The 25,209-nt window shown below is 37.8% G+C and overlaps 1 protein-coding gene and 1 long non-coding RNA gene across 3 annotated transcripts in view; one reads left to right on the top strand and one right to left on the bottom strand.

Moving 5' to 3' along the window:
- The window catches only part of PDSS2 (decaprenyl diphosphate synthase subunit 2), a 117,994-nt gene that overhangs the window by 25,040 nt on the left and 67,745 nt on the right, over positions 1-25,209 (bottom strand). For both annotated transcript variants that reach the window (XM_039379826.1, XM_039379825.1), the window contains 2 exons: positions 18,794-18,992; positions 927-1,001 (listed from right to left, as the gene is read on the bottom strand). In XM_039379826.1, coding sequence (XP_039235760.1) covers positions 927-1,001; positions 18,794-18,992 — 274 coding nt within the window. The remainder of the gene's footprint in view (positions 1-926; positions 1,002-18,793; positions 18,993-25,209) is intronic.
- Positions 18,587-19,532, top strand: LOC120322968. The gene is made up of 3 exons (XR_005562980.1): positions 18,587-18,660; positions 19,107-19,178; positions 19,265-19,532. It is a non-coding gene; the product is annotated as an uncharacterized LOC120322968 (long non-coding RNA).

Consider the following 25,209-nt stretch of genomic DNA (forward strand, 5'->3'; position numbering starts at 1 on the left):
AGGGCAGGCATCCACTGTAGCAGTAACCCACGAGATCAGGGCTTCCACTATTAAGGTATTAATTTTGCTACATAATACAACTAAGTAATAGCAAACCAGAGCTGCAATTTAAGTACACAACACCTACTGAACTGTAAGATGCAGGTCTCCAAGGCAAACCAGAAGCATGAGACAACACCACTACAAGTGAATCTATCTACCTCAGCGGATTTCAAGATTGATATTCACATATACGCAGCGCTAATCAGTGACTACCATAAAACCTGCAGAGTCATGGCAACTTCAAATTGTTTACTTTATTGCATGTGTTAAGACACAGTCATAGTAAATCAAAGGAAGAACTCTTTTTTTCGCCAAAACTCTGCCCAAGCAAGCCTACTTCATGAATGCTCTCTAGAAGTTTCTTTAAATATTCCAGTAAAGACAATACATGCATGGTGACTTCTGGTGAAGAAGAATATACTGCTACACTCCTAACACTTTAGGACCAAACTCGGAAGAAAGGACATGATGTAAGTTCAGGATGAAGCATTTTGTAAACATCTTTGGGCTTAGAAATGACAGGTTTGACATGAAAATATTAATGATGTTGACAACATTGTAATAAATGCCTCTAACAGAACCTTGACTAGAAACCTCTGGAAGTGTTTGGAAAGACTGTAGTAAGATGTGTCTAGAGTGCCTGGTAATGACACAACATTATCTTATTAAGCGCTCACAGAAATAAAATAGTCCCTCCTTGGGCATTTCTGGAAAATTCCATCAGAGCTTACAGGTGTCATAACGATGACAATCACTAGGACTACAACTACTTCTCTTCCTCCTTCTCCCTCCTTTTTAACAGATGAGAAAGTAATCATGTTTATTGTAGTCACACATTAATATCGCGAAATGCCTTGGGTATATAAATCTACTGAAATTCTTACCTCAGATGATTTTGAGTTTTCATAATATATACCTTGAACTAAGTCACCAATAGCACTTGAAATGAGTTCCACAACCTGTAAAAGAAAAGCAGAAAAAACCTTACATCTTTAATTATCACCAAGTTCACTAACAAAGCTACTGGCAGATTTCCAGAGAGACAAACCACAATAACTTTCCTTGCAGAAAGCTAGTTGTGAAAGATTGCAGGATTTACTAAGATTTGTTCTGCACAAGCATGATGCTGTGCCTCTGCTAAAACCTCTACAACAGTAACTCTTCTATCAAAGTTTTAAGTTAATATAAATGAAAAACAAGACTTGTTTTTCCTAAAGTGTGAACTATGGAGTGTATTCTCAAAAGGACATTCACAGAACTAATAAATCCCAGTTCATGAATATGAGACAGTACCTCATGTGGGCTTTGCTTTGTTTTGGTTTTTTTCCTGCCAAGTAAATACTTCACAATACCTCTCCCTGGGAGCTGTTAAAATTCTAATCTTCGTGGCTAACACAGAAAAGTCAGAATCCATAGAAAGGTAACCTTTCAAATGTGATCATTTGGTATTCGTGTGCCCTGGGAATGCACTGTGGATGTATTTAGTGCATGGCCTGAGGCTCAGCTGTACCACATACACTGAAAGTCTGCAACATAGGAATGTTTAAATCAGATTTATCAATCTGTATTATCTTCAGGGTTCAGACTTTTTATTTTATTCAAGCAAAGCCTAAAAATCTGAACTTGATCCAGAATGTAAAACAAGCAGTCCACGGTCTCCCTGAGACTGTGAAACTACTGTACAATTTAAAGTTGTGCACGTGAACTGGCTTAATTGGAACAAAATACTCAGATTTATTGTAAAATTAAATGCAGGCATTTCAAATAAGCACACCTTAAGGCTACCTCTTCAGTTGCTCACAAAGTTTTAATTTCTTGAACGTTTAATTTCCTATGCATATGAGTCTATATCTGATTCCTCTTTTTGCTTCCTAAAATTCAACATAGCTCTTATTGAATTAAAAGATTTAGTTTCAATTTTTATCATTCCTGTAACTGAAGACAAGAAGTCAATGATAAACCCCCTAACAGAAAGATATTCTAACATTTAGGCATGCTTTATTTGATAATAAAAACACATTTGTATGCTAGTTTTGAGCACTAGCAAAAAGGTGGTGTTTTTTTTTTTAAACACTGGTTCATATACATATTCATATACACACAGCAAGTGCTAACTTTAGAAATGGTGCTGATTAAAAGTCATGTTTTTTCTTGCAATGCATATGGGTTAATTTGCAAGACCTACAAAAACAGCCTGGGAAAAAAAAAAATCACATTGCCCTTTAGGAAATTAGATACCGAAGAAATATTGTAGCAATATGAGCTGCTAAGGAACTGAAAGGACAATGATCCTACAGTGTTACCAGATGTGTTGAGTTATTTAAGTGGGGAACAGAGAAAATGAGGGCCTTTTTTTTTTTTAAGCAACATTCCCCCCCCTTTTTTTTAAGGTATCAGATAAGCCTTATTCCCAAATCCAGGAGGACTGAGTATCGCCAATAGGTCTATGAAAGTCTGTAACTAAATGCCCAGGATCAGATTGTATTACAGTTTATACAAGCAACATCCCAAGATTCTTCTGATGGCTAGGACACATAATACAGATCAATCACTCACTAAAAAATGTTATGGTTTGTGAAATGGTCTGAGCTCAGAGACCTACACTGGTAATACGAAGAGGAATTTACAAAGACACTGAGTCCTACTCTAAATGTCAAAGTGATAGTATGAACTTTTAACAATGCAGCTGGCTCTGGATAACTAGACCTTTTCCTCTCCTGCCTGAAACTCTAGACTGAGCAGAACCCTGTTTTGGGGTTTCTTTTTTCCATCTCTCCTCCCTCTTTTTCGTGCAACTCTACTCTCAAAGGCAATTTTAAATGTCTTAAAACAAGCTTGGTGAAACATTTGTGAACAACTGTATCTCCTCCTTACGAGTTTATAAAACATCTTAGGAGAATTACACATCAGCTATTTAGAAGAATCCTTATATTAAATATCATTAGGCCTTTACTGATACATTGAACACTCTATGTTAGTGAGAACTTAATACTAATATTAACTCTCTTCTTTCCAAATATATATATATATTTTAAAGAATATTTTTTAAGGTAAATGTAAGGCCATACAGTTTACTACCAGGAATGAAATTCTAGTTTCAAGAGCACAGTGGGATGCTTGCATGAGGCTCTGTCACCTCACCAATCCTTAATCTGATCTCTGAAAAGCATCTGCAGCTCAACATCTGTGGCCTGGGGTCCTGAGCGCTGGGGAAAGAAATGAGAAATGAGGGAACCAGGCAATTTTCCTCTGCGTCCCAAAATGGCATAGAGGAAGAAAAAATATTACAGATTCAGTAGTATTCATTCAATGATACACTGTCTAGTTCTTAGGTAGCACTTTTCATCACAAAATTTGAAAACAATCAACATCCCTGTAAAATATATTCCCTACTGTTTTATATAAGGAGAAAATGGTGATAATGAACTGATTTTCCACAAAACCATGCAGCATGCCAGTGGAAGAGCAGAAAACAGCATCCAAGTTATCCCCATTCTCATCGGTGCCTTTTTGCCTGACGAGTGCCCTGTTCCATTTCCCGGCATTTCTGAGAAGCAAGTCCGAGAAGCAGGAAAGGTAGATGAAAAATGAAGTGCTCTCAACTGCTTCTCTTCTCATTTGAACATTGAGCTCCATTTTAAACAAGTTCAGGGATGGGGAAAGAGAAGAAAGGATCACCAGAATTAGTGCTTGAAAACAGCAGCAACTCAAAAGAGACCAAAGGCAGGCTATTTATAATCTCTCTTCCCACTATTTTCTACTACTCTACATGTTTTTGAGAAGCTTGGTTCCTCATGGGTACTCGAGATGAGCAGGAGTAACAACACATTGAGAGAAAACAAACTTCCACTCTATTTTTCATTTTCCACTCTGTATCAGCATCTTCCGTTTTCTGCTCCCCCTAGAGCGTCCACAGGGCTGGGAGTGAACCAGGGGATGACCCATTACCTGTAGGTGACAAGTGTACATGCAAGTGATTTCACAGCCTTTAAACACCTTTTGCAACAGTTTCACCAGTGTATCTTTTTTTTTCCCTAAGGAGGTATTACTTCAACACCTTTCTAGGGATGTGATCTATTCTGCTTTTAAACGGTCAACATAAACGCCATCAATTTAGGATGAATACAGGGAAAAGAGATGGATTGTTAAGGCTAAAATCTCTCCTACTGTCTAGGCATGATGTAAATTCTAGATACAACCACTTGATTGCTCGTTCCATAGCAAGATAGAATACATGCTCTGACCTGTCCAATTCATTAAAATATGAAATAGTCCAAAAGACTGTGCTATGTTTCAGTGCCAGAAGAGTTCTGTAGGTTTAAAGACCTTTAGGTTCTGTAGGTTTAAAGAAATTTGGTGAAACTGAATTTACCCTTTTCTGGGGTAGTAACTTATTTGTCAAAAATGCACAGCTTTAGCCCTTCAAGGTTCTTTAAATTTACTTCAAATCTACTTTCTCAAGCTCAGAATTTCTAAATATTAATTGAAGAAATAAATCAAAACATTGGTAATTCACTTAGCTGTTCAGAAAATTACTCAGGACATTCAACCAACCACATACCTCCCTCCTTTTTCCAGAAATCAGAATTTCATGCAGTTTACTGAGGACCTCTCTATAATTCAGAGTTCAGAATTCATCATACATGATGACACAGAACAGGGCCATATTCAGTGTTGTAGGTACAGCATCCTAGTTCATGCAGGGACTGCAGTTGACTGTCCTGCACAAATCAAACTCTATCTATAGAAAAAGAGGCATATTTTAATTAAAGGGAAACTTTATGTTAGAAATACTGCAGGGAAATCACAGAACAGAAGACATTTTGGTAGAATACTTTCTTTGAAGTTAAAAGATAAGATTCAGACTCCATCAAGCACAGTAAAAAGAATGGATTCTAGGCCCCACTCATCCTTCATGGGATTTCTAAATAACCTGGATGAAAGGACAACATTGATGCCATCAGTTTAGTAACTCGAGCACTTTGTTCCCTTCACTTGTCTTCAAAATATTTTCTTTTAAAAGTTTGCTGCAATGTAACTCTGCATATGTATTTTTTCCTGGTTTTCCTTCTAATTTTAAAAATGGAATGAATTTGAGTTCCATTCAAAGAATGGTCAGTTTATTTTAAATTCAGCAGCTGAAGTAGAATTGATTACACAGATCACTCTATTTCAGAGTAGTAATACAGTGTCTCTCCAGACTCTACCAGATATTTTCAAGGGGAACATCATGGAAAGGATGAAGCTCTTGCAGGAAGACAGGAAACAGTACTAGGAAGAACACAGCAATGGGTATATCTTTGTTCTTCATCCCTCATGATTTCTATTTGACAAACTTCCTTAGCTCTGCCAAATTCCTTCCAAGAAGGACCACAAGTAATTCCTTCCATCCTTATGTTGAAACTATATCCTTTCCTCACACATCTGCTATGACAGACCCTAATACTTGGTGCTGATATGTAGACTTGAAAATGTTGCAAGGCTTCCCCATACAAGTAAAGAAGAAAACTAAATAGTCAGGAAACATTAAATACACAGACAAAAATTCCTTCAACTTGAATTTCACTTCCCTCCACAAACAAGCACTTATTTGGGAAATATTTCCACTCTTAAAAATTATACAGAAAGCTCTTAAAATTAAATATTCTCCTGCATTTGACACAGAAACACTGCAACACTAGGAAGCTAAAGACAAAACTCAGCAAACAGCTGAAATTGGATTTCAATTAATCAGTAATACCTTAAAAAAAAAAATTAAAAAGGGGAGGAGTAAAAACTGAAAGGAGTTCCAAGAACAGTGGAATTCACTTTTCTTTCCTGGTAATCTCAAACATCATTAGTCATACAGGGGTATGACTAAGTGTGCCAGTCTATAGAATGTTTTGGGTTTTTTTAATCTAATGTTTAATGAATCCTATTGAATTTACTATTTGAAATCATCTTGAGCTTTACTATTTTTTAAAGCTGGCCCTCTCTTAGTTGAAACACATAGAAAGGACTCCTTACAATGATTTGCTTCCTAGCATGTTTTAAGTGGTCTAGAAGACCACATTTATTTTTTTCTTCTGTTAATGATGAATTAGTAGCAAAATACAATGTCCAGTGTAAATGCATCACCCAAACCCATTACTTGTTAAAAAGGTACTTCCTAGACATCAAAATAATGCTTCAAAATAATCAGCAGCAGTCAATTTGAAGATTGCTAACACTGTCAAATATCTACCTTAAGGTCAGTCTGCCTTAGGGATTTTCACCAGTGTTAAGCCACCCTTTTTGTGCTGATGCAGCACTATCTACAGAAGTGGGTTTCATTAGTATAAAGACTTTTAGTGCATAATTCAGTCATTTTCCTTAATGCCAACATAACCAACAGAAGAAATATCCTTTTCCCTTGTCTACCTCTACATGATACCTTACACAGTTTATTAATACTTTTGCAGATCCAGTGCAGCAGATCCTTGCACTGAAGTACTCAACAACTGTTGCTGAGTAACTCAGGTTAGAGAAATGTGTGATTTCTTCAGCTTGACCCTTTTGGACTGGGTAATTTCATTACATCTTTCCTCTATACAAAACAGCAAATAAAGAAAGTATCGTGACTACAGGGTTCTGTAGATACAAACCCCTCCTCATCAATAAGTGATACACAGGAGCATGGCTATAAAACACTATTCCCACACACACAGTTGCAGACAACCATCAAATCAGGATATGTTCACGAATGAATTGAGCATTCAACTGAATAACACAAATTATACCTGCAAGCAGCATTAACAATTTTGCACAGTCTGTATCTGAAAAAATGTGAATCAGAAATAATACCACTTAGCATGACAGATGGAATCAACTAAATGAAGCTGCAGATGTTTGTTAAGTTAACAAGTCAACAACCAGAGTAGCAGCAATCAGATTCTAGACTTCAGATGAAATGCTGTTGAATTTCAAAACGCTAATATTAACAACCAGTTACAGTGCATCCAAAGACTCAATATTCTTGCTAGCCAACAAGAAGTAAAATACATCAGCATTTTGTTTAAAAATACAATTAACTTATCTACGTTACTGATAAAATTTTATGCATTATAATATTACACTGAAACCACTCCAGGTGTAAAGGCATTTTTACTAAAAATTTTACAATGGGAAAGTTAATTTTAAAGACAAGATTTACAGCAGGGAAAAGAAAGGAGAAGATATATAATCTATCGCCCTATTTACAAGACACACGTATTTTAACCTCTCCTACAGTACAATGTGTACAAACAGCTGTAGTGGGTTGACCCTGGCCAGATGCCAGGTACCCACTAAAGCCACTCTCTCACTCTTCCTCTGCAACTGGTCAGAGGAGAGGAAAAAGAAAAACAGCTAAGAATTCATAAGTAGAGATAAGAGCTGGGAGAGGTCAGTTACTGATTCCCTTCATGGGCAAAACAGACTCAAAGTGGGGAGAGTACTTAAATTTATTACGAACAAGGTAAGAGCCAAAGAGTGAGAAATAAAACAGTCTTAAAAACACCTTCCCTCACCCCTCCTTTCATGTTCTCCCTCCTCCCCCCCAGTGGTGCAGGGAGACAGGGAATGGGGGTTACGGTCAGTTGTTGTTTCTGCCGCTGCTCAGGGAGAGGAGTCCTTCCCCTGCTCCCGTGGGGTTCCTCCCACGGGAGACAGTCCTTGATGGACCTCTCTGGCGTGAGTCCCTCTCTCGGGCAGCAGTTCTTCCCAAAGTGCTGTCCCAATGGTCCTCTATGGGCACAGCTGCTTCACCATGGTCTGCACCACAGGCTGCAGGGGCCTCAGCTCCCGTACCTGGAGCACCTCCTGCCCCTCCTTCTGCATTGACCTTGGTGTCTACTTTGTTGTTCCCATGTTCTCACTCTGCTCTTCCCTGGCTGGAGTTCCTTATGTGCAACAACCTTCTGTTCTTAAACATGTTATCACAGAGGTGTTACTATTGCTCCTGATTGGCTTGGCCTTGGCTAGCAGCAGGAAGTCCATCCTGGAACTGGCCGGCATTGGCTCCATGGGACAGGGGAAGCTTCTAGCAGAAGCCACCCCTGTAGCCCCCCCCCCCCACCGCTACCATCCACAGAATGCAGAAGGAGCCAAATTCTTCTCAGCAGTGCCCACTGACAGGATGAGGCAATGGGCACAAATTAAAACACAAAATTACATCTGGACATATGAAAACAGTTTACCGTGAAGGTATCAAACAATGGATCAGGTTGCCCAAAAGGGCTGCGAAGTCTCCATCCTTGGAGATATTTAAAAGTCATCTGGACATAGCCCTGGGCAATCTGCTCTAGCTTGAGCAGGAGGTTTGGACTAGATGATCTCCAAAGGTCCCTGACAACTTCAACCATTCTGTGACACCAGTACCCGCTGGAGGAGGAACACAGATCATTTTACATACCAATAACAATAATAATAACAACTACTACTTGTCTCATCTTTAAAATAATAAAAATCAAGGCTACAAGGTGGTGCCAAATACCCTCTTACAGAAGGGTTAAGATTACTGATTGTACTGGGAACAGATTTCCCTATGATAAATAGTTATGTTCTTGGGAGACTAAGAAAGGCCATGCAGACAAATCTTAGATTCTTATCACTACTAATAACAGCTTGAATTGCAACTGAAAATAAAATACATTTTCGCTTTTTAAAAGTGTATTCTCTGTTGAAATCACACTGACCTTCAGTCCTTCTGTAAAACTGTATATATTAAATGCCTTGTCATGAAAGTCCACCTCTAGAACCAAGTATGACATAAGACCCCATCCATCCAAAGATGGATGTTAGTATGTGTTAAGTCCTCACACACACGAAAAAGGCTATTAGAGATAATATTGAGACAGTATTTTAACCCAAGAGAGGTCTGATTGCTTTTTATCCTACTACACACTCTCAATAGGAATCTTACTATGTTTGAGAAACAGACTTCAGATAAAGCCAAGAAAACTGAACTTTAGATCTTTGACTCCTTCAGCTATAAAGAGAATGAGGTTGACATTGCAAATATCACTCCTGGAAGACATCACCTTAGAGTCATGGAATCATTTGGGTTAGAAAAGACCTTCAAGATCATCAAGTCCAAACTAAACCTAGCACTGTCAAGTCCATCACTAAACCATGGCCCTAAGTGTCACATTTACACGTTTTTTAAACACCTTCATGGATGGTGACTCCACCACTTCCCTGTTGCAGCCGCTTCCAATGCTTCATAACCCTTTTAGTGAAGAAATTTCACTAGTACTCATTTCATGTACCTGCTTTATGAAAATTCATTTTCATTTTATAATTTGTTTAGGGGTGAAAGCTGTTTCGTAATGAATTCTCCCATGATGATTATTCATGGTTGGGAAAGAAAAAGCTGCAACAAATATCTCTATTTAAGAAACCCAGGCAGTGCCAATACCTATTCTAAGTAAGTGGTGAATGAAGCAGCAGAACTGCTGGCTCTTGAGAGTCCTTTCTCACAGTATGCATGTCACACAGAATAAAACATCATATATCCAAAAGTTTTCATTTGTTCAATTTCTTAGAATAAATTTTGTTTTCTTTTGAATATCTATTTGCTATATATTCTGGCAGTGATCTTGGATACAGCCTCTTGTTAACAGTTAAACAAATATTAAATACAGTCACTTTTTACTGTTTGTCTAAAACCTTTGAAAGGCAATTTCTCTGAAAATTGAGGAGGTTCGCCCTAAAAAAAACCAACCAAACAACACAACAACAAAAACCCCACAAATTTGGCCTTAACATTCAATTAAATTGATTTACATATACATACACATATATATACACATCTGTAATATGCACCTATTTATCTCAAAGCCTGCAAATATTTTGACTTCTAAGATATTTGTCTTCACCACTAGACAACTGACAATTTAGTGTCATACATTGTGGTGGTTTGAGACCCCTCAAAAATCCAGTTTCCGAGTTCGAGCCCCCCTCCCCCAATTTGCTTCAGTGTGAGAGGGGTTTCAGACAAAACACAGCTACTCAGCATTGGGGGAAGGGGAAAATACTTACAAGGTTTATTTACATATATATATATAGGTAACAACTATTTTTTCACGATGAAATAATATATTTACATTAGATTAAATTTCTCTTTTTCTTCAACAAGAGTTCAGGAAGAAAAAAGTCCTTTTGTCACCTTTCAGGTCACAGTTCCTTCAAATTAATTTCTGTGGTATTAGTTAGTGCCCTTTATTTTTAAGGCAGCAGATTTGAGTATTGTAGTCAGAATTTTTCTGTTCTTACTTTGAGAAAATCCCAATCCCTCGAGCCCGAGCCTTTGAGGGACTTCCTTGGAGACTTTCACTCTTTTTCTCTGGTGCTGCTGCATTTCAGAATTCCCTTCAAATGGAAGTCCACCCCTCTTTCCAAAAGAGGGTGTCTAAAAGGGGTTTTGGGGAGATTTAATTCAGTCTTACCCCCAAAACAGTCTTCATCGAGTTTCTTCGTTCTGTTGCCAGCTCTCTCTCTCCTTGCAGGACATCTCTCTGCGTCTTTGAGCCTGGCTCCACGCCATCTCGCTGCTGCTGGCTATTTTTCTGGCTTTCAGCCACTGCTGTCTCTGTTCAGCTCTGCAAGCAGCCGTCTTCTTCCCCTCCTCTCCCCCCCTCACAGAGGAGGGGAAGAAGGTGCGATCCAGGGGTCTCTCTGATTCTTTCGGAGTGCCCCTCGATCACCAGCCTCAGGGGGGGCTCCACTCAGCTACTGCACTGCTCCAGGCCCCCCAGCCAGGGGCTGGAGAGGAGGGCCTGCTGGCCCTCCCTCCTCGTGGCTTCACAACATGGTTACAACTTTTTCAACTACCTCAACTTCCTTCTCTTCCAGCCTGTGCCATATGTTGATTTTTACAGTAGTGAAATGTAGCTTCTGATTGGCCCTGGCACACCAGAAACACCACCTCCCAGGGTTAACCACTTTTTTCTAACTCCAGGGGAAAACACTTTTTTATCCCAGGACACACATTAAGGGAGCAAACATAAGAAGGATGGACACCAACCACCCAGAATAGACTTCCCAGCTTTAGCTTTTATCTTGAGATGTCGAATGACTTCTGACTTTCATTGAAATCAGCCTTTCTTCAGTTTCTTCAAATTAGTTTTCATTATCTTCTTCATTGATGCTCAGTCATCTCTGAAAAGCCCTCTCTCCTTCATGTACAGATAGCATATTAGTATTCTCCAGACCATTCTGCTAACTACAATGAGGCAAACCATAGTTCTTTCAGAAAAAGAACTACTTAACCACATGTTAGAAGCAGCAGTGCAGTTTTCCTCTGAGGAAGACAATATTTACCTGGAATAACAATGGGTGTTTCGTTCAAGAACTCAAGCAGTAACATTGACTTTGGTCAGCTGGACAGACCAGAGAAGCAGAAAGACGTGTCTGCTACGATGAGGAAGGTAAATTCAGATGCTAATTGAGGAAATTGTTAGTGAGAGAATTTAGAGGCAAGATCATTAAATGGACTTTGTGCAAACCACTACAAAAATCTTAAGTAAGCTACTGATAAAACCTCCCAACTCAGTGGAAAACTTCTTCCTGAGACATTTACTTTCTCAGTCAACATGACATTGAGACAGAACCTGAAACACAATTCTGTTCTCAATAGCATCATGCCTTGATCCTTTCAAAATATTCTCACAGTATATTTTTGGGAAAGACTTTAATCTAGACTTGAAGATTCAATGATACCTATGATTATGTATTCTGCTATCATTCTCAGTTCCAGTCCTTCCATGTTCTGCAGCAGTCATTCTGCTACAAGGCCCTGTTTTTAAGTCATAACTGTCCATAAGGGAAGTGGCAGAAATCACTCTTTTTTTAAAAACTATTTTTTCATGCAGAAGTGGAAGGACAGAAAACAGCCTGAAATCTAAACAAATTTTTCCAGCAGTGCCATGGCCAAAAACCACAGAAAAATATACTCTTCCAATACAGACTTATACTAACCACAGTGGAGTCTAACTTTGGGAAAGCTTAACATAAGCGTTAGCTTTAAAAACCAGTACAGGTGCAACAGGCCACTAAGGTGAAGGATAAACCTATTTGAGGAATGTAGCGATTAGGAATTAATGCAAAGTTAAGCAGTTTTAATCTCAAAACCGACACTCATTGCAATGCAACAGAACTCATAGATCTAAATGGAGACTGTTTCTAACATTATCACAATTACAGATTAAGTATAATTTTTAGAATTTCAATTAAATTAATAAGTTAATAAGCTGTGTCACCTAATCCTCTAATTTAACTTCTCTAAAAGATTACTTTTCAAATATATAATGACAGCCATTAAGGTAATGAAATTTTCTAAATATTTAATTATATTACCAGTTATACATAGCAAAAGTGAAATAGGAAAAACCCTGTAAAATATGCAGAAAACTGAATTTGCATTTTATTTTAGGGGCTATAAATTTACTTCTTGCGAACAATGGTAGAAGAAACACTTGCTAAGAAACTGTTCCACTGACATAAGCATCAGAAGAGACAATGTTAGATTCACTGGCATCATTCTAGAATTTTATCATCATCAACATCACAAAAACTGTTGCCTCTAATGACGGCAGAAATATTAGACAAAAGTTTTACGACAGTAGTGTGGGAAAAATTTGAAGTGTTGAGTCCAAAAGATTTTAACCTTTTATCTCTAACATACAAGGTTTTTTTCCCCTCTTATCAACTATTATAAAAAGTGCCTCTTTTTTTTTGCTACCAAAGGAACTTCACATGACTGTCAATAAAACTTCAGAAAAGAAGTCTTCTTATTAAAAATGTTTGAGAACATCATGCAGAAAAAAACAATACATGTCCATTAAATGGACATAAACTTTCTTTCAATTACAGTCTCTTTAAAGTTTTATTTTGCAGTAAACTAAAACTAAACTTACCTCTCAGAAATGTATGCACATTAGTAAATTTTGGTAATAATTAAACAGTAAATTAGTAATAATTATAACAAATAACACTTTTCTTCATTATGATTCATATATAATTATGAATCAATTATAAATTTGTCAGTACTGAAAGTGTGTTTGCATTCTCCAATAAAATCTATGCTAAGTTGTATGACAATATTCAGTATATATCTCAGTATTTTAAGATACAGAACTGTTTACTTCGGGTTGCCCAAAGAAGAGCTTCGATATGTAATAATTCAATCATGTTGCCTTATGTCATTGCATATTAGGTTAAAGGTTCAAAAACATAGGATTTCTTCCTTGGTTTTCTTCTCCCCCAGTATCCATACAAAGCAATGTTTCTTAAGTGTACTTTTCCATAAATTAGTTCAGAGCTCTTTAAACTTATCTGTATTTTTCAGTAATGTCTGGTTTTGAGACATGTCCCTGTGGTACTCTAAAATACTAAATTAAAAATACTCATCAATAGAGATATTATCCTACTCCCCATCTTTTCCAATACATCATCATCAAACAGTGCCTTAGAGGAAGGTACCGTAAGACAGACATGATAAAGTACTTCAGAAAAGCTCCTTATTCTGTTTTCTATAAAAAAATTTGAAGATTGTAACCACAGTTCAAGATAAGTAGTTCTTATACGAAGTTCAATGTACATTTAGATTGTTGCAATAGGAAGATATAAGAAGACTCAAATGACTAGCTTATTGATGTTTATGCAAACAAAAGGCTTATTTCATAAACAACACATTTATGCCTTTAGAAATACATAAACTTAACATAAGGAAATGCATCCACTATATAAGTACTACATCTGTGCTACTGTTTATTTATAAACAAATAATACTTAATAAAACAATGCTCTATAATGTGGTCTTCTGTCAGAGCTCTGCATTGGCAGACAAGATTTTAAATTCAATTCTAAGCTTTCAGGCTGTAGATTTTGAAGGGTTTCCATGAAGAGTTTAATTATTTCAATGAGACCTCACTGAATTATGGTGGGAAAAATAGTCAGTTCTTAAGATTTCAGTAAGAACTATGGAGAACACTACCACTACATGTATTTCAGGTTTTTGGGCTAGGCTTTTTCTTCTTCTTTTTGGGGGTTTTATTTTTTGTTTTGGATATGCTGGGTTTGTATGGTTTTATTTTGGTTGTTTGGCTGGTATGTGGGTTTTCTTTCTTTAAATACAAAGGGATGTCGTCTTATCAGTTTCTGGAGCTGAAAGTAATGCATTTACAGATTATTTTACTATTTTCTAGGCACTGCACTAAACTGCATTATTTCAGCCGTCTGAAAGTTCTATGTACCACTGTCTTCAGAGTGTGAAAGCATCAAAACTGGTCATAATTACATCTTTTAAGCATCCTCTCTATAGTTTCATAAGACAACTAATGATTCAGGTGTGCTAGGAAGTACCAGCTTTAACGCTGCAACAGATTTCTTCCAACTTATCTATTATAAACCCTGAAAAAGCACATTATTTGATAATACCATGGTCACTATGCACACATCACTGTGGTAAAATGCCTGTATTGCACATCTGGCTGACAGGTGACAAAAATGCCAATTAATATTTGTTACTTTTGCTATGTTTGCATCTGAAAGCCAGTCTAAAAATATTGCAAGAAGTGAAGGTTACTCAAGCAGAAATCAAAGACAAAACTAACACTTCTTGCTACCAGAGCCAAAGAAGGACTTTCATTCAAAAAATTTGCTCTTAGCAGCTTCATCCCCATATCCTTGGCTAGGCAAAGCAAGATAACAAATGTTAAGATATATTACCTTCAGATGGCAACAAAGAACCAACCGTTAGACATATCATTTTACACTTCTTAATAATTTATTCACACATTTATTTAAAACTGCTTATGTTCACATATCCCACGAGATAGCTGGGAGGTACCCTATTTTGTTAGGCAAACATAATTTACTCTTCCATCACTCCCACTACATGTTTACAATGACTTTCACAAATATCTTATCATGATCCTAGTATCAGAACACTGCAACCTCAAAATGAGAAGGCCTACCAAAATAACCTTGTCATCCCATATAAACACACCCCAATTCAACAAATCATCACACTACCACACATTACGGCATTGTTAAGTAGCAAAACACAAACAAGCCTTTCCTTGTCAAAGGCTCCCCCTTCCACTGCTGTTATACCACCTACTAAAACATCCCAACCCAATTCATCTTTAGGCTCAATTCTGTTCTAAAATCCATGGATTAGCAATATTCAATCTACTACAGGATGTAGTTCTGAAGTAAGGTTTTATCCACATAATTTTCAATAACATAATTTATCACCACAATCCACAGGCCAAAAAGAGCCACCATCCAAATGTTAGTTTATATAAGGTAACCAAAAAGTTATCATGAATGTACAAAAGAATTGTAAATACATATGACCTGATCAGTCTAATGCTTTGCAGCTGTAAGGTTTTTGAAGAAATTACTGTTCATTTTCAAAAGTTTTTATTATCTGAATAAATGCCACGATTACAAAAGCATAGTATGCAGATGCATCTGCCCGTCAGTAGTTTAAGCCTCAGCTGACACCAACTTTGTATTCATAATTAATGTATCATAACTTCACAAAGTAGAAAATGACAATGCTTTCCTCTGAATTGTTATGTATCCAAAAGATAAAGATAAATAAGAATTTATCTTACAGGAGGCTTCCTAACTCACATTTCAAGAAATCTAGAGTCCTTGTACCTCAGAGATTAAAAAACATAAAGGCCAAAAGACCACCCCAAACCCTTCTTTTGCATAACTTTAGCAAACATATGAGAGGTACAGGCACTAGTTTAAAAGAAAACCCCCAAAACCACAAACATTGAACCTTGATTCTTGTTAATATCATTACAGTTATATTTCACAACTGTAGCAAAAAGAGGAAAATTACTACGAATTAACAACAACAATTCCTATATTTAATGTTATTTAAAAATCAAAGTGTTACCTAAGGCAATTACCTTGCAGCCTTTTAATATCTACAGGGAAAAGCCTAAGGGAAAATAATTGACTTTGCTAATTTTACCCTTGGCAATTATAAAATAGCTCTGCATTTCATTACGACTACAGAATTTCATGTCTAATTGTCAGCCCCGAGAGAAGCACAGAGATAAATGCATCATACACAAGCTCAGACGAGTTTAACAGCACAATAAAATTATCTTGGTAGCAGTGAGTTCAGTTAATGTTAAAACCCATTTTAATTTAAATTCTGGTCTATGCATGTCTATGGAGGTTATAGCATACCATGGTCACTACCATGTACGATACGATGCTGCTCATTTCATCAGCCAATTTGCTAAATGCCAGCAAAAAAAGCAGTACTGTGATTTTTACCTTTTACATCACAGAACACAAAACATTATGAAGGAAAGAAGTCACAGTTATTTCACACTGCTAAAAAACAGATGCCAGATTCGAAAATTCATCATTTACAAAAGAATAAATACAGTATGTTTAAATCATTGCACCTGTCAAGAGATTTCTATAGCTTGTACTTCAATTTTTCTTACTTTGCTAGTAGGGTTAGACACATGAAAAAGAATCATTTACTAAGTCAATCAGTTTCCATAATGGCATCCCACTTATCGTATGTAGAAGCTACGAAAGTATTTAGATGTCAGAAAAATGAAAAAAAGTGCTAAAATGTTTTGGCAGAATTTTCCAACATGCAGTATAATGACTGCTTTTAAAAAAAATTATTTCTTGTGCTTCATTTCACTGTAGGCTTGCTTCCTGGCAAGTCTTCAGGGATAATACATTCCTGCTGCAGTACTCACTGATGTACTAAATGCAAAGTAATAGGTGCTATGTTTTATAAAATTTTCCTGTTATGTTGAAACAAAAAATTGATGTAGGGTTAAATCCTTTGGTCTCTCTTGACAATCCTACAAAGTACTAAAAAAAATGAATTTATACAAATCAATAATAATTAGTAAAATCAACTGCACCCCTTTTTGGTTATGGTACGCACTATTTAAAACTATTTTTTTAGTTCTTACTACCAGTTGTCACCATAATGGCTTAACCCACTATTCCAGTAGACTGACATCTAATTTTCTGTCTCTTCTCTTGAATCTCAGCTCTGTGTTAGAAAACGATACCACTTCAGAGAGAAACTGTCACACTCATGATCAAAGGAGTGCAGAAATACTCAACTACCACCATGAGGAGACTTAGCATAAGAATCTAAAAAAAATAGACTCCTTAAACTCATGATTACAACTATGCTGATTATTGACAGTTGCACAGGACAAACATTTATTTTACATTATGATATGGCAGCAATCTTCAAATGTATAAAAAGTACCTCTACAAAAAAGTACTGTTTCCTGTTTCTGCCGGAATGACACACGAAACTCTTCAACCATGCATGTTAGTCTAGCCACATTAGACTGGCACAGGGATGCCCAGGATTCTCTCCACCATGGGAGGTTTTAAGAACAAGCTAGACAAATGCATGTCAAGAATAGTTTGGAGTAGCTGATCATACCTGGCAAAAAGAAGAACTGACTAGAGAGATGATCTCTTAATGTCTCCATCAGTCTCATTTTCTAAGATAATACATATATACAATTTGTTTCTCATTAAAAACATCTCCCTGTAAAGTTTCAAACAGTTTGTATGAGCAACTGGATTGCAGCTGTCCTGTAGAAGCGAGTACATATACAGCAATAGGGTGTTGCCACTGTATTTTGGTGCTGAAAAAAATCTCCAGGAGCAGTTAATTAGAGGTGAGATAAGAAAGGGTTTATTTGCCAAGGCAGTAGATGGTATACGACGCGCGCAGGCCGTGCCTGAGAGGTTACATTTTATAATACCATCCATCCAATCCCAGATGTGCCCACCCTGTGGCCTCTCCTCTGGTCCGCCCCGGGTCCACCTCCTTGAAATGGGTCTGGGGTGTATTTTGGGACCCCTCCTTCATCCATCTTCACCATCATCAGAGCACAAAGGGTACATAGTTACCTAATTTTTGACCGTATTCGGTGGTTTAGGCCCAGATATGCTGTTCTGTCAACCGTCTAGGCCTTGCCTTGACAAAGGACTGAACATTTCTATTATATTTGGGGCTATGAGTGATATAGGGAGGATAGAATGGGGTAAGAGGGTTAAGGAATGTATAAACAAGGGTGCTAGAGAGAGGGAAAGGAACAAGGGACAAAGGTGGGGGGAGGTTGCTGCTTTTAAAATCTACTTCCACTACTTATAAAACTTACAAGTCTTACAAATATTAGAAAAATAAAAAAAAAACACATTAGGGGCTTAAGGCATCAAGGGCAGTCCAATATGCAGGGACATCCAAATGCCTAACAAAGTAATTTTATTAAGAGCAAAAAGTCACCTGAGACAAAGCAATAAAGCCTTTTCCCCCAAGAATTCTCTAAGACAGCAAACCTTTCACAAAGCACAAGGTAAAAGAAAATAACAGACCAAATATGTCTTCAGCTGGCAGTTTGCCAGTGGCGTTGTAGCCTGACATGTCATAAAGATGCCACTGCATGTATCTTCAATTCACCAAAGTAACCACTCACCCGTTACTACAGTGTTTCAGAATGTGTACTAAAGATATCACCACAGTAATTCCATAGGAGAGCGGTAAACATGTTCACAGCAGCAGCAGCCTGTCAATCCATCTACAGCTATATTGTAAGTATGCCGATTTTTAAATAATGCTCCATATATACATACATAACTGCTGATTTTTTAGAAGGGCCTCTCTTTCAAAAGATTCACTCATAGTTAGTTACTTGCTCTGGCAGAAAAATCTTTTTCTTTTTACCTTGGTGTTCTGCAACTGCGCAAGGCTCGTGCAAGCATTTGCTAGGAGAAAATCTCCACTCAAAACAGCCATTTTATTTCCAAACTGCATATCCTTCAGTGGGCCGTCACAGGACTTGAGCTCACCAACGTTTACTATACCACGATGCACCAGAAAAGCAGTGTGGATCAGCTCTGTAATCTCAGCCAGACTTCTTTGACTGAAAGAAAGAAAGAAAAAGGACAATTATTTTGATGCTATGAATAGAGATTCTTAAAGAAAATGGACAACCAACCACATGTACTAAACAGATATTTTATGAATTATTGTGTAGCTCTTCTGTGTACTGCTAGAAGCCACAACTGGGAGGAGTTAAGCATAGAGAACTGTCATTAAGTACTTCCAGGTAAGCAGCCACCCTTTGTCTGAATTCTAAAGCAAAATAATCCATACAGTCCTCATGGTGCTTTCTTCTTTTGTTTTGTCTACCAGAAGCTTGAGGGACACTGACATGACGAAAATGCCAAGCAGAAAGTACTGATGGGAAGGAACAAAGGATGTATCAGCGGGGGAACTGCAAGCAAGCCAATATGAACACCATAAGAATGCTGCAGTCAATGGCTGCTCAAATTAGCGTTTAATTAATAATAGGATACCTTGCAGTTCAATACGACCAAGGGGGAAGAGTGCAGGCAGAAGAAAAACAGTTGAACATTTTAGAACTGTGTACTAATGATTTTTCACTGATTGTTTCAGTCAAAAGCAGCTAAAGCAACTGTCCAGCAAATCCCTGTGAGAGGCTTTCCACAGAGCTTATTCCATAGAGGTTTGCCCTCTATTTTGATTTTTTTTGGAAAAGGCAGAGTCATTAGCACAGCCCTCTCCTCCCACAGTCCAACCCTGTTGCCCCAGACAGTTAGTGACTGTCACTCCAAGGAGCCCAGAGATGTGACCTTAGCTCAGAACTACAATGAGGTGTTGAACTGACATAACTGAGCAGGGACAAGGAGAGAGGGGAACAGAGCCATGCACTGCAGCATCCTTTTAACACTGCAAACCTAGATACACACGGGGACCCGTCCCCCCCTTATGAAATCTGCAGCATATTCACATCTTTTCTGACTCAAGCAGTTCCCTTTATGCCATGGAGACTTCACATATGAGCAAAACCACAATCCAGGCCCTCAACTAAACAGATGACTAAAGGCAGTTCCAAATAATTACAACATAGAACAAAGGCATGTTATGCTTCCTGTGCTTATTCAAAAGTGGCCTAGCGCTGATTCATTGAGTAACCAAACTGCTCCTAACCTTCACATATGCATATACCTGCTGATACACGCTCAGGTTAGATTCTGCCTCAGTACTAACATAATACTGAGTAAATTAATTTTCTTCCCTCTGGACAGTGCAGATGTGTTGCAACTGCCCCACATCATATTAATCTAAAGTAACCTTCTGCCCCAGATATATGTGACCTGTGAAGAGCCCCAGCAGCAACTGTTTCAGGCCAGCGATCTGTGCCAATTAGCAAGAGAGAAGAGCCAGGAGAGTCACATGGCCTGGGCAGGCATGCAAAACGCAGATGAGCTTGGGGAAGAGGATAAATAGAGGTTCCCGATGTATTTTGTCATGCACAAAAAAACTAAGCTGTTTTCAAAGCTGCCTGTATAATTCACAATTTTTGGCTCCACGGAAAGAAAAAGAATCCAAAAACCAAACAGCTAGCCATTCTCCATGTAGACAATAAAACCGAAGGTTGATGCTGCTTTTCAAAGAGGTGAGGGAGAAACTCACACAACCCAGCTGCAGTATTGTAATCACACTTGCCTCAGCTCTAACAAAGGGTTAATAAAATTTCAAGCTCCAAGAAAAAGACTAACAAGACATCCTGATGCTCCTGCTGTCATTGTCGGGGCAGCCCTTGGAGGATATGTCCATATCAATTCGGTTTATCAGATGGACAGCTGATCAACATTAAACAGACTTGCTCTGGGCAGATTGAGCTGAGCTACCTGTTACGAATAGCAATGAGAGCCCTCTGCTCCCCGCTGCCGAGCTCTGCCATTTCCGACTGCCGTAGATCCCAGGACATATGGGGATCCCTAGTGACGAGCACATAAAGCTGCAGCTAACTCAAGCGACGGCTCATTTCCCCCAGCTGAAAGCAGGCATTAATATCCTGAGGAGACCAGGCCTGCCTCTGTGACCCCCAACTATTGAAGCAAAACGACGACTGTCCTATTTCTTCGTTTAATAAGCTTTTAATGAAGGAAATAAAAATCCCCTCTTTGACTTCAGCATCGCTCTTCATGAAAAGGTTACACAAATACATCACCGTCATGCTTTCCAAATGCTCAGGATCTGGATGTTTTCATTTCTTTTTATATAATTCGCTTGTTCTCCAAGAGGTATTCATATTATTTGTGCTAACAAGAACCATATTACGCAGATAATCTGTGCCTAATTCTGATCTTACAAACTGCTCTTCCACCCTCTCTCCCTAGCAAACTAAAAATACAAGAATCAAAGCTATTGCAGGAATCCCAGGCAATGCATTTCTGAATGCTTTTTGTGATAATTTCCGTAACACCCAGGCAGAATAAGAAGTCCATGGGGCTACTGTGGATACAGGAGGATCCTTGACACAACTTTGTAAAGGCCAGTATCCAAAAAATAAACACTGCTATTACGAAGTTGCTATTGAATGGCTAAAGCAATACTATATACAGCTTTCTCGATCCAGAGTACAATTCAATGACTAAATAATTTCATATTTGAAAGCAGCCAATCCTAAAATACAAAAAAAAATAATGTTTATGCAATGCTGGACTTAGAAACAGGGCGATGAGATTACAAACTCTGACTGCTTCCATCCTGTTCCCACTCCAGAGCCCACATTCACACAAGAAGTGGCTGCCACAGGAATTACCTACCTACATAGCAAAGGAGAACTGACAAAATAGTCAACATTTTTAAACACACAAAATTCCTAAATGGAAGCAGGCTAAGAATCAGGAAAACTTTTTCACCAAATGCTAACACACTTCCACGCCTTTCACCTCTGAAGCAAGAAGGCCCTGCAAACCACCACCAAATGCCCCAGAGACTCCACTTTCGGGCATCAAGTTTCAAGAGATGATACTATTTTGAGCTCCACACACGACTTAACCTGCTTTTCTTTCTCCCCCTTTCAAAAATCAACCCACATGCAGAAATACACAAAGAAATGGTTGTTCCAAAGAGAATGGTACCTGGGGGACCTTACTAAGAAATTTTGATGGGTCACAGTCTGGCTATCATGGTTTAACACATGCTTCTGACTCCTTGTTCCTGCATTTTCAGTACCAGCGTACCTAATCTAAAGCTCTGTTAAATGCTTGCTGTAAAGTATCCCTTATATTATGGGCTCCTCAAGCTGTAAATGGCATTCTGGAAAGAAAGGAAAAACTAACTCCACAAGTAATGAAAAAACCCTTCAGCAAGGTCCTCTGAAGCTATATTGATTCTAGGACTGTGAAACACCAGTTTGCAGGAAAACACCAGAAAAACAAAAATTAAGCTATATGAACAATTAGATCCTGCAACAAAAAAAAACAAGTGCAATTTCTATTCCCTCTCTTTGCTCCCACCCCACAATGAAAGCACATAGATCACTGACATTTAAGTATATTTTGGTGAACTTTGATAAAGTTCTGAGCAGACTTTAAGAAATCTTTTATATTGGCCCACATAAACTAATGTAGTAGCTGCAACAACCTGCAACTGTGACACCAAAATAAGGAATATAGGTTTTGTAGAAACCTCACAGTCATGCAGGCACCACACCTAGAGAGAAAAATAAACAACTAATGGAGAAACTTTGTAAATATGCTTCTATCTCAAAAAAAATGCATTTCACAGTTTTGTTCTGGATTAAAATTTCCAATCTGTAGGCCTTGCAGTTTGCCTCATCACAGTATCACTGTAATGGTCTTACAGTGATGAACATCTCATGCAGAATTCACACAAATGTCAAAGCCTACAAAAAAATGTATGACAGGATAAAGGGGATTGGCAAAATAGTGAAACAAAATTCTGTGGCAACAAAATAGGTTTTGATTGTAAATTTCCTATGTAACTCCTAAAAATTTTGCAGTGTTTCTTCCTGGCATCCTGAATACGTTCTTTGTTGTTCGCATTACCTTTAAAGACCTGCGGCTATGAAACACTAACCAGTACAATCTCTGCAAGAGTTCTTATAAGTGACTTCAGTTCCTAATTTCAGGTCCTACTCTAAAAAGAAATAATAGTATTTTGTAAAATGTGATAAAACAGAAATATTAAATAGTGCATTTGTATTGCTGTAAACGAAAGAGAACTTCAGCTTAAATACTCCTCTGAAATATTTGTGATGGAAATTCAAGTTCTCAGTAACATCAAGAAAACTTGAGTCAGTTTACCTTTCATTATCAGCCAACTGTCAGAACTACACTGGGCCTCTCAAAGGATGACAGGTTACACAAAGAAGCATTTAATAATTAAAAATGTTATTACTAGGCATAATATTTCAGAGAAATGGGCCAAAGACTTAAATTAGCCACTAAAAACCACATTCAAAAATTTTTGAAGTAACTGCAATGAACAAAGATAATGGAACTGATAGATCAAAAATTCTTTAAGAACTTTTACCATCAAACCTTTGAATTAAAGTGACTAACAGTACACACCCAAGATTTGAACATTTTCTTTGTGATTGTCAATTCAATAGTTTCTCTTCAATACACAAAGGATTAATTCGGATGAAAAGCCTTACATTTGGGATTTAAAAAAAAAATAAAAAATTAAAACTACCAACATCCATTCCATTTCAGTGACAAGTATAATAATCTATATATACACATCTATGAATCTGAAAAAAAAAGAAATAGTTCTTTAGTAGAAATTACATATGAAAAAACATTAAGTAAAGAATTAAAGTAATAATCTCAGGTACTGACAATGTATTTGGGCAGAACTCCCTATCCAATTTTACTGTTTTTTTGAAAAATTAACAGAATGAAAAATTTTATAAAGACAAGAAGGTGCACACACTACATTCAATTTGATCCTGTATGTTCTGGATACTATTTGGTGCTGCACCAAGATAGCCCACTTAGTTACACAGCAAGAAAGGGTAGTGACTTTTACAATTCTTTTTCCCATTCACCTCTCAAAGTCAATGCCACGGTTACTAAACCACGATTAGAGGAACAACGTATAGTGAGTAACAAATAGCATCGTGGTGATGGAAAGTCTCATTCTCATCTTGTGTGTATAGTCTCTTCTATAAGAAATTAAAGGGTAGGGGGGAATGTTTAGCCAGTCAACATATGTGGCAGGTGCTGTGGTTTCACTAACAGGAAAAATCTTCAGGTTAAAGCAGCAGACTTAAGCAGAACACCAAATATTCACTGCATTACCATGACTCATATATCTGCAATCCAGCAGAAAACATCTACCCACTGTTATCCCTTAACAAGGTCAGAGACCAAGACTTCTCTGTTTTCTTCTATCTTGGTCACTTAAGCTATTGTTAGGGGTGCCTTTCACCTGAGGGATAAATGAAGTTGAAAGATATCAGTTCTATGAAATTTGTTGAGTATGTTGTTTAACTGCATTCCTAACAGCCAGTTTGTTTTTAAACTGGCTATATATCTTACCTCTTTCATATCCTTCTCTTCCTAGCATCACAAAGTTTTTGAAGTAAAACTTTTACTAATATTCCTTCACATGTTTTCCTTCTTTATTTTGGAAAGATCTTACATTTTCATTCTGAATCTCACACACCACTGATTATTGCTCAGGTTCTTTTCACCGTAATTTGTCTTAGTAAGATCTTCCCTCAGCCCATTACAGGTTTTGCAAATGTTTTCTGATTTTTAGTGGGCAGATATTCACTTCAACTGGAAAACCAGTTTTCCTAAGCATTGTGGGTGGTTGGCAGCAGAGGGAGAACAGCCCTTGAGGTCAGGGTCCTGTTCCTTTCTTTAATGCAGGAATTAGGAAGAAGGGTTTTTGCAGGTCTTGACTTCAGTGTTAAGTCTACCACAGAACAATCAGTGAAGTCAAGACCTGCAAAAACCCTTCTGTTAATCAACCTGTATCAACTTCCAACTAGTGCCACTGATGTGCCAAGACAGCCACCACTGTGTCATCACAGTGTAGCCAGGAGTCCTTGAGTCTGGGAGCCAGCTGCCTACACTAGACTGCAAGCAATCCATATTTGCATCATCACCCCCAGCAAAACAAAGCCCTAACTGGTGAACTTGTGTCTGAAGGCTCTGTGTGGCTTACTCCTATAATCAGCATCAGTGGTCAAAGAATAGGGATCACAACCTACAGCACAGTTTTCTTGGGCTGGATGGCATCATCACAGCAATTCCCTTTCCAAATTGCACAGCCTAAAAGAAAAGTAT

This window comes from Pipra filicauda, unplaced genomic scaffold, assembly GCF_003945595.2.
Source record: "Pipra filicauda isolate LSUMZ 115617 unplaced genomic scaffold, ASM394559v2 scaffold176_size3548034_pilon, whole genome shotgun sequence".
Classification (NCBI taxonomy): Eukaryota; Metazoa; Chordata; class Aves; order Passeriformes; family Pipridae; genus Pipra; species Pipra filicauda.